This window comes from Vombatus ursinus, unplaced genomic scaffold (assembly GCF_900497805.2).
Source record: "Vombatus ursinus unplaced genomic scaffold, bare-nosed wombat genome assembly UNPS02014770.1, whole genome shotgun sequence".
Lineage (NCBI taxonomy): Eukaryota > Metazoa > Chordata > Mammalia > Diprotodontia > Vombatidae > Vombatus > Vombatus ursinus.
In genome coordinates, this window is record NW_020954548.1 from 41,251,992 (window position 1) to 41,264,409 (window position 12,418).

A 12,418-nucleotide genomic window follows, 5' to 3' on the forward strand; every position below is an offset into this window, starting at 1 on the left:
CCATGTGACTTTGAGCAAATCACTTCTACTTTCTAGACTTCAGTTTCCTTACTTGCAGATTGAGGAAGTTCACATAGATGTCCTCTAGAGTCACTTTCAGCTCTAAATCTGTGATTCTATCTACGGTAACATCGGCCATGGGCCAAACCACTTCACCATTCTGGGCCTCAGTATCTCCATCTATAAAATTAGGGTGTTCAACTAGAAGGATCACTAAAGGCTCTCCCATTGATAAATCTGACTGAGTTCTGGCCTCGGCTCTGCCACCAAATCCTTGGTTGAACTTTGGCAAGGCCTTTCCTCTCTGACACTCAGTTTCCTCTTTTCATTTGTAATCCTGTTTTCTTTTATGCATCTGAGAACATTATTCTGAGAAGAAATCCATAGGCTTGACTATAGATTGTCAAAGGAATCCATGACACAAGAAAGGATCAAAAACCTTTAAACTAGATGACTTCTAAACTCTTTTCTCAAATCAGGTCAGCAAACATTTATTAAGCATTGTGAGGTAGCTAGATGGTGGAGTGGATAGAGCCCTAAACCTAGAGTGAGGAAGATTTGATCTCAATACCAGCCTAGGACATTTACTAGCAATGTGAGTAAGTCATTTAATTCTGTTGGCCTCAGTTTCTCCATATGTAAAATGGGGATAATAATTCACCTTACCTCCCATGGTTGTTGTGAGAATAAAATGAGATATTTATAAAGTACTTTGTTAACCTTAAAGAATGTATGTGTGTGGATATATATGTATATGTATATCTCCACACACCAGTTATTATTATTATTACTAGGTGTCTACTGTGTGGCAGGCACTATGCCAAGCAATAGAAATACAAAGACAGAAAGCATTCTTTTCTCTCAAAGAGCTCACAGTCTAACTGGGGAGACAGCATGAGAACAACCATGCACAAACAAGATATATGTATATATATGTGTGTGTATGTATTATGTGTGTGTATGTGTCTATGTATGTATATGTATATGTGTGTGTGTGTGTGTGTGTGTGTATAAAAGATAAATTAGAGATAATCAACCCAGTGAAGACACTAGCATTAAGGGGAATCAGGAAAGGCTTCTTTTAGGATTGATATTTTGGATTTCAAGGTCCCTTCTGGCTTTGAGACCTAAGGTTCCTTCCAGCTCTGACTTTTTATGTCTTACTGTCTACCATCCTGTCCTACTCTGACCTTCTGGATTATAAGGTTCTAACCTTAATTTTTTTTTGTCCTTTGCTTCTCCTCTCTCCCTCTTCCTCCTCAAAGCCAGGGAGCTTGCCCCAAAGCCAACCATTCCATGGGCCTGAGGCAGGTGGAGGAAACTGGTTCTGCCCAAGGCCATATTAATGACCCACAGCCTTGGGATAGGGCCTCAACCAAGAACACACTGAGTCAGCTGGTCTAACAGCATTCCACCCTCCAAATGGATAAAAACCTAAGGCCTGCAAGCCAGGCCACACACTCAGTCTTTCTCCCTGGATCGCACAACTCTTATTGTCCTGGTCTCAGGGCCCTGAGCCCTTCTTCCTCACTCACCATGGGATTTTCCAGGAACTGCTGGAACTGGTTCAGGTTCTTGGCCTATTTGCTGCTCCTGCCCCATTCAGGTGAGTTATGGAGGTGAGGTCCCTTGGCTGGACTTGCCACTTCTCTCTGGCCTCTCTTATCTCACCTCCCTCCTCTCTTCTGCAGTGTGTTTTCCTCTTTTTCCCTAGAAAGCCCTAGCTCCAGCTTCATAGCCTTCTACCGCTGCTTTCCATTCCTAGCTATCTCTCAGTTCCTTTTACTCATATCTTTCTCTCCCTCTTCTCTGCTCCTGTTTTTATTCTCTTTTAATTTTTATTTATTTCTCTTATTCTGTTTCCACTCTGGTGTCTGTTTTCATTCTTCTCTGTCTTTGCAGCTCAGTTTCTTGTTACACTTTCCAGCTCTAATTCTGTCTCTTTTGTGTGTGTTTGCAGCCTTAGACTAGGAATCAGAAGCTTTGGCTTTTAGTCCTGGTTCTGCTGGTGACTCAATGTGTGACCTTGAGTGAGACACTTCCCCTCCTTGGGTCCCTTCCAACTGTGACATCTTATGAGTCAATGAATCTGTCAATGTCTCTGTTTCTGTTTTGACCTATCTGCCTTTCTGTACCATCCTTCTATTGCTGCTTCTTCATCTGTTTCCACAGAGCTCCCACTCTCTTCTCTTATCTTGTCCTTGCCCTAACTTCCATCCAAGAGAGGGTAGAGTTTCTGAAAAGGGACATTGGGTGTTAAGGGAAGTCTACACTGGAGGCTTAGACATGGGAAGAAGTTAGCAAGGGATGGTTCTTATAATATGACTCCCCTTGCATCCGTCTCTGAACCCTTTCAGAGAGCCTACAATGATGACCTGAACAACACATAGATGGAAAGTTCTGGTAGGTAGAGGGAGTATGGACAGAGGCATGCTTGGAGGTGCAGTCAGAGGTATAGGAGAACAACAAGGGTATGTGCCTTTCAGCCCCCAGGCAATGTCTCCCAGAGGATTCTTACCCTCTGGGACCCGAGGGGCTTCTCAGAAAAGGGAGGAGCATGGGCATGAGCAGGTCTTCGGGACAGTATGCTTGGGTTTAGAGCCAGTGGCCCACTTCTGCTCAATCATCCTGACCTTTTCCTTTTTTTTCCTACTAGTCACTCCAGAAGCTGCTGAGATGCCAGGTGAGTAGGAAATACTGGGGCATCCTCATGAATGGGAAGGGAAGGAAAGAAAGAGGTAGATGAAGATAGCAGATCAAGTTGAAGGGTCAAAAAAGTTTGAGAAAAGTGAAAATGTAGAAAAAGGAAAAAGGAAGATGATAATGGCAGGGGAACGGGGAGGGGGGGGAAGGAAAGAAAGAGAATAGGTATTTATTTAGTACCTTCTGTCTGCCAGGCAGCATGCTAGATGCTATACACATATCTTCTAGTTTGATCCTCGCAACAATTCTGTGAGGTAGATGCTGTTATTATTCCCATTTTGCAGTTAAGAAAACTAAGGCAAACTGAGGTTAAGTGACTTGTCCAGAGTCACCTGGCAAGTAAGCGTTTGAGGCCAGATTTGAACTCAAGTCTTCTTGACTCTAGTTCCAGTGATCTATCCACTGAACCACCCAGCTTTCTCTAAGGGAGAGAAGGGGTTCTCCTTACAGGATGGAAGAGATCAAGAAAAGCCAAGAGAGAAAGATGGAGGATGGAGGTTAGGGAAGGGTAGCTAGTGAAGAGAAAGGAGTTCTAACTTCCCCTTTTCCCTCCAGCTTGTGGGAAACCCCAGCAGCTAAACCGAATCGTAGGGGGTGAGAATGCCATGGAGGCTGAATGGCCGTGGATCGTCAGTATCCAGAAGAATGGAACTCACCACTGTGCGGGCTCCCTGATCACCAACAGATGGGTAGTCACAGCTGCCCATTGCTTCAAGGAGTATGTTTTCCTCTCACTCCTTTCCTTTCCCAGAAACCAGACAGATCTCTCCTTTTCCTGATAAATAATAATAACTATTATAGTAGCTAGCATTTTTTTTTTAGCACTTTAAGGTTTGTAAAGGGCTTTGCAATTTTACTTTATTCAACTTGGTTCTCATAACAACCCCTGGGAGTTAGATGCTATTATTATCCTCTTTTCACAGGGGAAGAAGCTGAGGCTGAGGAGTTAAGTGACTTGTGTTCGAGACAGCATTTGAATTCAAGTCTTTCTCACTTCAAATACAGCATACCATCCACTATGCTATCTAGCTCTTTCATAGGTATCCTGGGCCCCAGACCTATCTATCCTAGAACCCCCCTACTTTGTTCCTCTACCTTCTCTCAGAATCCGAGTCTTATCACCTAGACCTCTTCTTCCTAGAATCCAGGCATCCTGTTTCCTGTGCTCTTTTGCCCTAGAACCCAAGTATCTTGTCTCCTTGTTCTCCCTCCCTAGAGCTAGAAGATGCCTTTGAGATCATCTGACCCAATTCCCTCATTTTATAGATGAGGAACTTGAGAGACACACAGAGGATAAACGACTTGCCCAATGTCATGCAGATAGCAAGGAACATACTTGAGATATTCTCATGGCCTTTAACCCCAAATCCAGGGATTTTTTTTTCATTATCCTACACCCCTTCTTCCCTGCCCTGGCATCTTGTCCCCCATATCTCTTTCCCCTAGAAACCACATTTCTCGTCCCTACCTCCTTCCTTAAAACCCAAGCATCTTGTGCCCCCAGACATCATACTCTTAGAACCTCAGCATATACTGCTTCCATATGGGGCAGAGGCTGGGGGGAGGAGACATACAGCAGCTGGCACCTGACCAAAATCCTCTCTACACCATTCTTGACCAGCAGTCATCCTGCTTTCTCTTAAAGACTTCTAGTGAGGCAGCTCATTCTACTCTTCTAGGGCTTTAATAGCTTGAAGGTTTTCCTGGTGTTAGTCCTCTCTCATCTCTCTGAGAATTAGGAATTTTGTCCTCTTGTTCTCCTTAAGAACCCAGGTATCCTGTCCCCAGACCTCTCTCCCATCACCAAAAACCCAGGCACCCTGTCCGAAGTAGTCCTGAACAGGTTATTTCTCTCTTTCCAGTTCGGTGGAGCCATCTCAATTTTCAGTGCTCCTGGGGGCCTGGCAGCTGGGAAACCCCGGCCCTCGGGCCACACAGGTGGGCATGGCCTGGGTGCTGCCCCACCCTATATACACCTGGAAGGAGAGTAACAGGGGGGACATCGCCCTGGTACGCCTCGATCACTCCATCAAATTCTCTGAGCATGTCCTGCCCATCTGTTTGCCTGACAGTACGGTAAAGCTCCTTCCCGGTACCTCCTGCTGGATTGCTGGTTGGGGTAGCACTGGAGACGGAGGTGAGAGCCCCCATGAAACACCCACATACCCTCAAAGAAGGGGAAAAGAGAAACTTCTAGAGGGAGCTTTGGATGCCTGGAGACAGAGACAAACAGAGTGGGGAGAAGGTTCCAAAACTGCTCTTCCTTGCCTTGGTCACGCTGTATCTAGGGTAGGGTTTAATTCTAGACTTCGTTATGAAAAGGACTTTGACAATCTGGAGCTTACCCAGGGAAGGGCAAATAGGAGGTGGAGGGCACTAGCACCCAGGTATGAGAGTGCTTAGACAACTGGGAATGTGTGAGAAGACTTGGGGAGAACGTGATAGTTGCCCTCAAGTATTCTGAGGACTGCCTTGTGGAGAAAGATTTTTACTCATTCTTCTTGGCCTAAGAGAACAGAACTGGGAGCAACAGGTTACAGAGAAGATTTTAACTAAATATCAGGGAAAACTTCCCCAACAATGACCATTGTCCAAAAATGGAATGGGGCTGCCTGGAGGGGAGGGATGTAGGAAGCTTCTCATCACTGAAGGTCTTCAAGGGAACTTGAGATGACTACTTGTTGGAGATATTGTAGAAATGGTTTGTGCTTCAAGCAGGGAGCAGGTTAGATTACCTCTGAGGATATTTCCCACTCTGAGATGATGTGAAAGACGATGAGACAGAGAAGCAAAGGCAGACTTAATCACTGCCAGAATGCCAAGATTTCGAGGACCAGACAGCCTCGCCCTCAGCTGACCTAAGTACAGAGCTTACTGAGAGTATTCAAAGCCACTGGGCCATACGCACACACACAGAGGATATGAGGAGACATATTCTAATTCATTTCACTCCCATGTGGGTTTCAGTATTGGTTCTGGTCCAAAGACAGGGAGGTGGAAAAAGTTCTAGTTCCAGGAAACCAGCCCTTCCCACAATAGTAGGGTGATGCACAGTGGCCAGCAATAGCTAGAGCCAGCACAGTTTTACAGAGGAAAATTTTACAATTGTCCAGGGCCTGAGCTTATCATCCAGACATTCTAGATGCTTCTATTTATCTCCCTCTCCCTACCTCTCCTGGGGGATTCATGGGAAATAGCCTTGTTTAACCAAGCTGCCCCAGGTTCAGAGAAGCAAAAAATGTGGAAAACCTACTTTATATCCCTGTTTTTCAGTGGTGTTATAGCAAAATGATAGAATGTTTTATCTAGAAGGCATCTTACAGGCCTTTTAGTCTTAACCTGATCTAAATTACAGTCAAACTTGCACCTACTTAAAGATCTCCAAGAACAGACAGAACACTACTGGGCTGCTACTCATTCTTTCCAAGTCTGGTCTTTTTGTTATCGTTTAATCATTTTTCAGTCATGTCTGACTATTTGTGACCCCCTTTTCTTGTAAAGATATTGGAGTAGTTTGCCATTTCCTTCTTCAGCTCATTTTTACAGATGACAAAACTGAGGCAAACAGGCTTAAGTGACTTGCCCAGGGTCACACAGCTAATAAGTGTCTGAGGCAGGATTTGAACTTAGGTCTTCCTGACTTCAGGCCCAGCACTCTATCCACTGCACCACGTAGCTGCTGTTCTGGTCTTTAGGGCCAAACCATTTAAGTCTAATCCTCCCCCAACCTCCCCCCCCACCCCCGCCCATGACAGTCCTTCCTATATTTGAAAATAGTCATCATATTCCTTCTAAGTCTTGTGTTATCAAGGCAAACCATCTCTGTATGTCATGGTTTTGCATTCTCTCTCCATCAAATTAAGTCCAATATAGGAGTCCTTCGGTGAACTGAACAAAAGGCTAGAATCTAAACACAATCCACCTGGTAGCAGCTGCCCAGGAAGAAATATGGATACAGACTGAAAGACACAGAGGAAAAGAAAGACAGGTCCAGAGACAGATAAAGGAAGCAAACAAAACAGGAAAAAAAACCACTGAGACAACAGAAAGAAATAGACAAGTCAAGAGGTTTAAGGTTCTGAGTCTAAAATGGGGCATCTGCAGCATTGAGAATATCCTTAAAACTCTAAAGTTGTCTTCTCTTAACCATCAGTGATAAGATCCTGAGGTAGAGACCCTGGTGCTGACCCTGGTACTGAGGGATGAGTGTGGACCACTTCTTATTGTCCTGATACAGATGGGGAAAAGAAAGGGTTTCTGGGAGGCCCCTGGGTATGGAGAAGACCGAGTGGGAGTGGTTATCTCTGAGTCTGACTCCCTCTTTCCTTTCCCCTTACTCCCACTTAGCTGCCCTGCCATATCCCCAGACCTTACAGAAGTTGAAAGTTCCCATCATCTCTTCTGAGACATGCAGTCGCCTCTACTGGAAGGGTGCTGGACAGGGGGCCATCACCTCAGATATGCTGTGTGCTGGCTACCTAGAAGGCAAGAAGGATGCATGCCTGGTAAGCTCTGTCCCTGGGTTGGGTGATTGGTCCACTCTAGAGGGAGCCGTCTTCTCCCCCACCCCAACCCCAGACCCAGCCAGATAGTGCCATTGTACCCAGAGATAATGAATTCTCCCAAGAATCAGGTGATACTTCTGCTCATTGGCCTCTGTTGCCTGCCTCACTCCCCTGGGCATGACAACCCAAGAGACAATCAGATTTCTCTCTCAAGAGCAATTATAGACATATCTCCCAAGCTGCTCTATTCTTAGCAGCCAGCAAAACTTGCATTAGCCACCTGAGCCCCCACCATGTGTCAACTCAGGGGCGAGAGGCTACCCGACCAGAGCAGGCCAGCTTGGCTGTGCCATAAAATCCATAAAGGGGAGTTAGTGTATTAAAAGACCAGAGAGGTCAGTTGGGGTTGAGGGAAGGAAAGTTGTCAGCCAACTGGGCCCAACTTGCTCACCCCAAAGCCAGGTATTATAATGGCCTGTTATACTCAGCTTATACTAGGTCCTACCCTGGAGCTGGCTGATCCTCCTTTTGCCTTCAAAATATATGTAACTTTTTTCCACCCCTGCAGGGTGACTCAGGGGGCCCCCTGATGTGCGAAGTGAATGGGTCCTGGCTTCTTGCTGGCATCATCAGCTGGGGAGAGGGCTGTGCTGAGCGCAACCGGCCTGGTGTCTACATTAGCCTCACTGCCCACCAGGCGTGGGTCCAAAGGGTAGTGCAGGGGGCACAGTTCCGAGGACAGCCACGTGGAGACACCAATGACTTCAGACTTGGGGGTCGGAGGGGTGTGCGAGATTACAGGCTGCAGTCCTCCTAGGGGTGGGAGGTGGGATTTGGGGGCCAGCTGCGGGGTCAGCTAGACACCTGGGTCTTTAACTTCATGTTGCAGTTTTTCCCACTAAACACATGACCTACCTCTGAGGGGTGAAAGAGCTCAGAGGCCTAGTTTCATGCCACAGCTCTGCTGCCAATTAGTTTTCCACTGGGCCTATACCATCTCCCTCTGGGATTAGGCACCCTCTCTCCCCACCTCCCCCAGGCCCTTGAGAGAAAGCAGGGGACGGGTAGAGGATGAGGAACCTGAATTCCTGGGTCCTATCTTGGCTGGCCGGTGACCCAGAGCTGCCTCAGTCTCACACCCTGGATGGGTAAAGAGGGGTGAGGGAAGAAGAATATAGTCCTCAAGAAAACATATGTTTGAATGTTAACTGATTTTTGTAGTTATTTGTAACCACTTCCATGTATCTATTACTATTTATTCCTCTAATTTCAATAAATTTTTTATTCACCTATTCTGGGATTCTTCTCCTATCCAAGCTTCCTGTTTTCCTGACATGGGATCTTGGCCATAAGAGAAATATGTTTTCCTTTATCCTCAAGGGGGCACTTCCCAGGCCACCAAGATTCTCCTAGGATCCAGATCATCAAATCTCAACATCCAGAAATATTATGGAATAGAGGAAATAGTTGGACTATACCAGGGTTCTAATTTCAGTTCCACCACCAACCAATTGTAGAAACTTGGGCGAATTCCTTTTTCCCCAGGATTCATTTTCCTCATCGTTAAAATCAACATGTTAGACTAGATTAGTTTTAAGGTCCCTTCCAAATCTGACATTCCATGATCTAAGATCTCTTAGAAATTTGATGTTCTATGTTCTTTGTTCTAAGGTCCTTTCTATCTCTGACATTCTATAGTCTAAGGTGTCTTCCAGCTATGGAATTCTATGTTCTATGTTCTAAGGTCTCTTCAAAATCTGATATTCTATATTTTTTGTTCTAAATTCCCTTACAGCTCTGAAATTCTATATTCTTGGTTCTAAGGTCCTTCTAGCTTTAGCATTTTATAATCTAAGTCCTTTCCAGCTCTGATATTCTACATTCTAAGGTCCTTTCTATCTGACATCCTTTATTCTAAGAACCTTCTCAGCTCTGACATTATATGATGCTAAGATTCTAGGCCTTAGTGCCTCATTTCCAGACACCTAACCAGGGTCTTTACAGCTTCTTGTATCTTCAGGGTACCCTGCCACCTCCTCCCAGACCTCCACCATTGGAATTCCCATATCATTGTCATAGATCATAATTATGTAACACTTCACAGTTTAGAGAGTGCTTTCTTACAATAACCCTGTGAGGCAGGTAGAAAAAAATATCATTATGCCTATTTGACAGAGACAGAAACTGAGACTCAGAGGGATGAAGTGACTTATCCTGGTCCCATAACTAGTGAATGGTGGAGCTAGGATTCTCACCCAGTTCTTACCACAAGCTCTTTCTCCTATACCACTTCTAGGCAACTACCCCTTCCAAGCTTCTGGTCCCCAGCTCCTAGTGATTAATTGAGGCACAGCAGAAGTCAGGTACATGACTGAGGTGAGGAGAGGGAAGAAGTCAAATTAGAGATATTGCCCTGTGGGTCATGTAGGAATTAAGTGTATAGGGGATGGTGCTGGGAGAACTCTGGTTCTCCCACTCCAAATTCTCCTAAAGGAAACTACCTGGATCAATGTTGAATGTCCCTGTAGGGACTCTGACTTTGGGATGTCAATGTCAATAGAATATGTATACTGCAGAAGGAAGAAACCTAGCCTTCTGCATTCTAGAGATAGGGGTTCTAGATGATCTCTCAAGCAGGGTTTTTCATGGAAAACCCCTTTGGTAGTCCAGTGAAGCTTTCCCCTTCTCAGAATAATGCTTTTTAAAATGTATAAAATGAAATACATCAGAACACAAAGCAAACCAATTACAGTGAAAATAAAGATGTAAATTTTTCTTCCCATCCAACTTCACAATCCTCTTGAAATCTATCCACAGAACCCAGGGTAAGAAGTGGTAAGGGTTCAAAGCTCTCTTCAAGCTCTAAAAAGTGTTGGCTTAAACTGTTTGGTTGGTGCCCTGTTCTATCCTTCCAGGCCTAAATCTAGTATCATTAATGATATTAATAATGATCATCTCAGGGTTTTGTAATATTTCTTGGCTTACAGAGATAGGTAAGGCAACAGGATAGGCAACTTGCCCATGTTTGAACAGACATTCAATGTCAGAGCCTGGATTCAAATTCAGATTTCCCGACTTCAATGTCAGCACTTCTCCCCTCCCTCCCCCTCTCCACCCCATCACACCATTATATTGCCTCTCTCAAAGCATTCAAATCGAGCATTTATTAAGCACCTACTTAAAAGGTATGTGGAAATGTTAACTGATTTTTGTAGTTATTTGTAACCACTTCCATGTATCTATTACTATTTATTCCTCTAATTTCAATAAATTTTTTATTCACCTATTCTGGGATTCTTCTCCTACCCAAGCTTCCTGTTTTCCTGACATGGGATCTTGGCCATAAGAGAAATATGTTTTCCTTTATCCTCAAGGGGGCACTTCCCAGGTCACCAAGATTCTCCTAGGATCCAGATCATCAAATCTCAAAGTCCAGAAATATTATGGAATAGAGGAAATAGTTGGACTATATCATGAAAGCAAACCTAGGTTTCAGAAACTTTGTATTTTTCCCAGCACTAGCTTTCATGGAGCTTAAAGAAAGTGCTTTTCTCACAATACCCTCGTGAAGTTGGAAGGGCAATATTATTCTCATTTTATGAATACCACAGGCTTATATTGCTAAAGGAAACATCATTACAAGTGCTGCTTTCAGGAAAGATATTCTTTCCCATGCTGGAAAAGATAGATCATTCAACATTTCAATTCAGATAAGGAAAATGTACTAGGTGCAAAAAAAAAAAAACCCCAAACTCCAAGCAAACCCCAAAACCACAACACCAAGGAACTACCTGTTTTGAAATCAATTAATTGAATATTGGGGATAGGTAAGGAAACCGGGGAGGAAAGATGCCTCTTGGCTTATCCATATGTGCCTATTAACTCCCTTCTATACCTTTGGGGCCAATGAGGACACTCTTTCCTGACTTTGTATCTTTTCATTGACTGTCTTCCATGTCTGGAATGTTCTCTCTCCTTACTTCCTCCTCTGGTTTCTTCAGCTTCCTACAAGACATCTCAAATCCCACCTTCTGTAAGAGGACTTTCCCATTCTCTGTGTCTCCCTGTCCCTTCTCCCTCTGAGACCATCTCCCATTTTCACTGCATATATTTTACACATACATAATTATTCACACGTTGTCAGCCCCATTAGAATGTGAGGTCCTTGAAGGCAGTGAAGTGCCTAATAAAGAGTAAGTGCTTCACTGACTAACCCAAGTGAGAACTTAATTCAGTTGGGGAACATTCAGTGACTCCATCTGTAGAAAACCAAGTTAATCTTGACATCTTGTTCTACTTTTGTAATTATTAAATGCAATAGACCCAATATATACAAAATCATTCTGGCCCAGATATAAGTAGATTCTAGAAGACACTTTCTCACTGAAAATCCCCATAGAGACTTAAAGTATGTTCTCTTCACTCTGGGATTGAACCTATGAGGTTCAGTGAAGAAAAGTCTGTCAGAAGATCAGTTTTTACAGGAACCATTGGTTTGAATTCAAAGCAATACGAGTCTGAAGCAAATGGACTGAGTCACTTAGCATTGTGTTTAGTAATCAGATCTATTCAAAACAATATTTTAATTAGAAAATATTCAAACACATATTTGGAAGACGGTCATGTTAGAGAGACTTCCTCCATGAACCAAACATCCCAGTTTGATAACAAGAAGTGTGGGCCTTATTTACTCTTGTGAAACTCTTCTTGGGAAGTTTTAGAAATTATCTCAGATTGATTGCATGGTTTTCTGTTCAAAGTACAATTTAGGCACAAGGTGTTTGTGAAAGATACATATTGAGATGTTAAATCCTAAGAGTCAGTTTCATACAGCTTCAGGGACTTAAAGATATTTTCAGATAGTCCAATAATTTTTAAATTCTCTCTCCTGAATCTATTTTCCAGGTCAGTTGTTTTTCCAATGAGATATTTCACATTGTTTTCTAATTTTTCATTCTTTTGGATTTGTTTTACAGTGTCTTGATTTCTCATAAAGTCACTAGCTTCCAATTTCTCTATTCTAATTTTTAAGGAAGTATTTTCTTCAGTAAGTTTTTGGACTTCCTTTTCCATTTGGCCAATTTTGCTCTTTAGGGCATTCTTCTCCTCATTGGCTTTTTGGACCTCTTTTGCCATTTGGGTTAGGCTATTTTTTTAAGGTGTTATTTTCTTCAGTATTTTTCTGGGTCTCCTTTAGCAAGCTGTTGACT

At 43.6% G+C, this 12,418-nt stretch overlaps 1 protein-coding gene across 1 annotated transcript; it reads left to right on the top strand.

Annotated features, from left to right (window-relative positions):
- The first annotated feature begins 1,422 nt into the window (after window positions 1-1,422).
- LOC114043902 (brain-specific serine protease 4-like) lies at window positions 1,423-8,601 on the top strand. The gene is made up of 6 exons (XM_027863139.1): window positions 1,423-1,606; window positions 2,657-2,683; window positions 3,259-3,421; window positions 4,566-4,840; window positions 7,051-7,208; window positions 7,777-8,601. Exons 1-6 carry the CDS (start codon window positions 1,423-1,425, stop codon window positions 8,023-8,025), a joined length of 1,056 nt encoding a protein of 351 aa, XP_027718940.1. The 3' UTR covers window positions 8,026-8,601.
- The last annotated feature ends 3,817 nt before the right edge of the window (window positions 8,602-12,418 follow it).

Bases quoted from the DNA above. Each gene is read 5' to 3' on its own strand.
- LOC114043902 (XM_027863139.1), top strand. From the start codon at position 1,423: ATGGATAAAAACCTAAGGCCTGCAAGCCAGGCCACACACTCAGTCTTT. The intron at 1,607-2,656 runs GTGAGTTATGGA...TTTTCCTACTAG, and splicing joins GCTGCTCCTGCCCCATTCAG to TCACTCCAGAAGCTGCTGAG. The intron at 4,841-7,050 runs GTGAGAGCCCCC...ACTCCCACTTAG, and splicing joins GGGTAGCACTGGAGACGGAG to CTGCCCTGCCATATCCCCAG.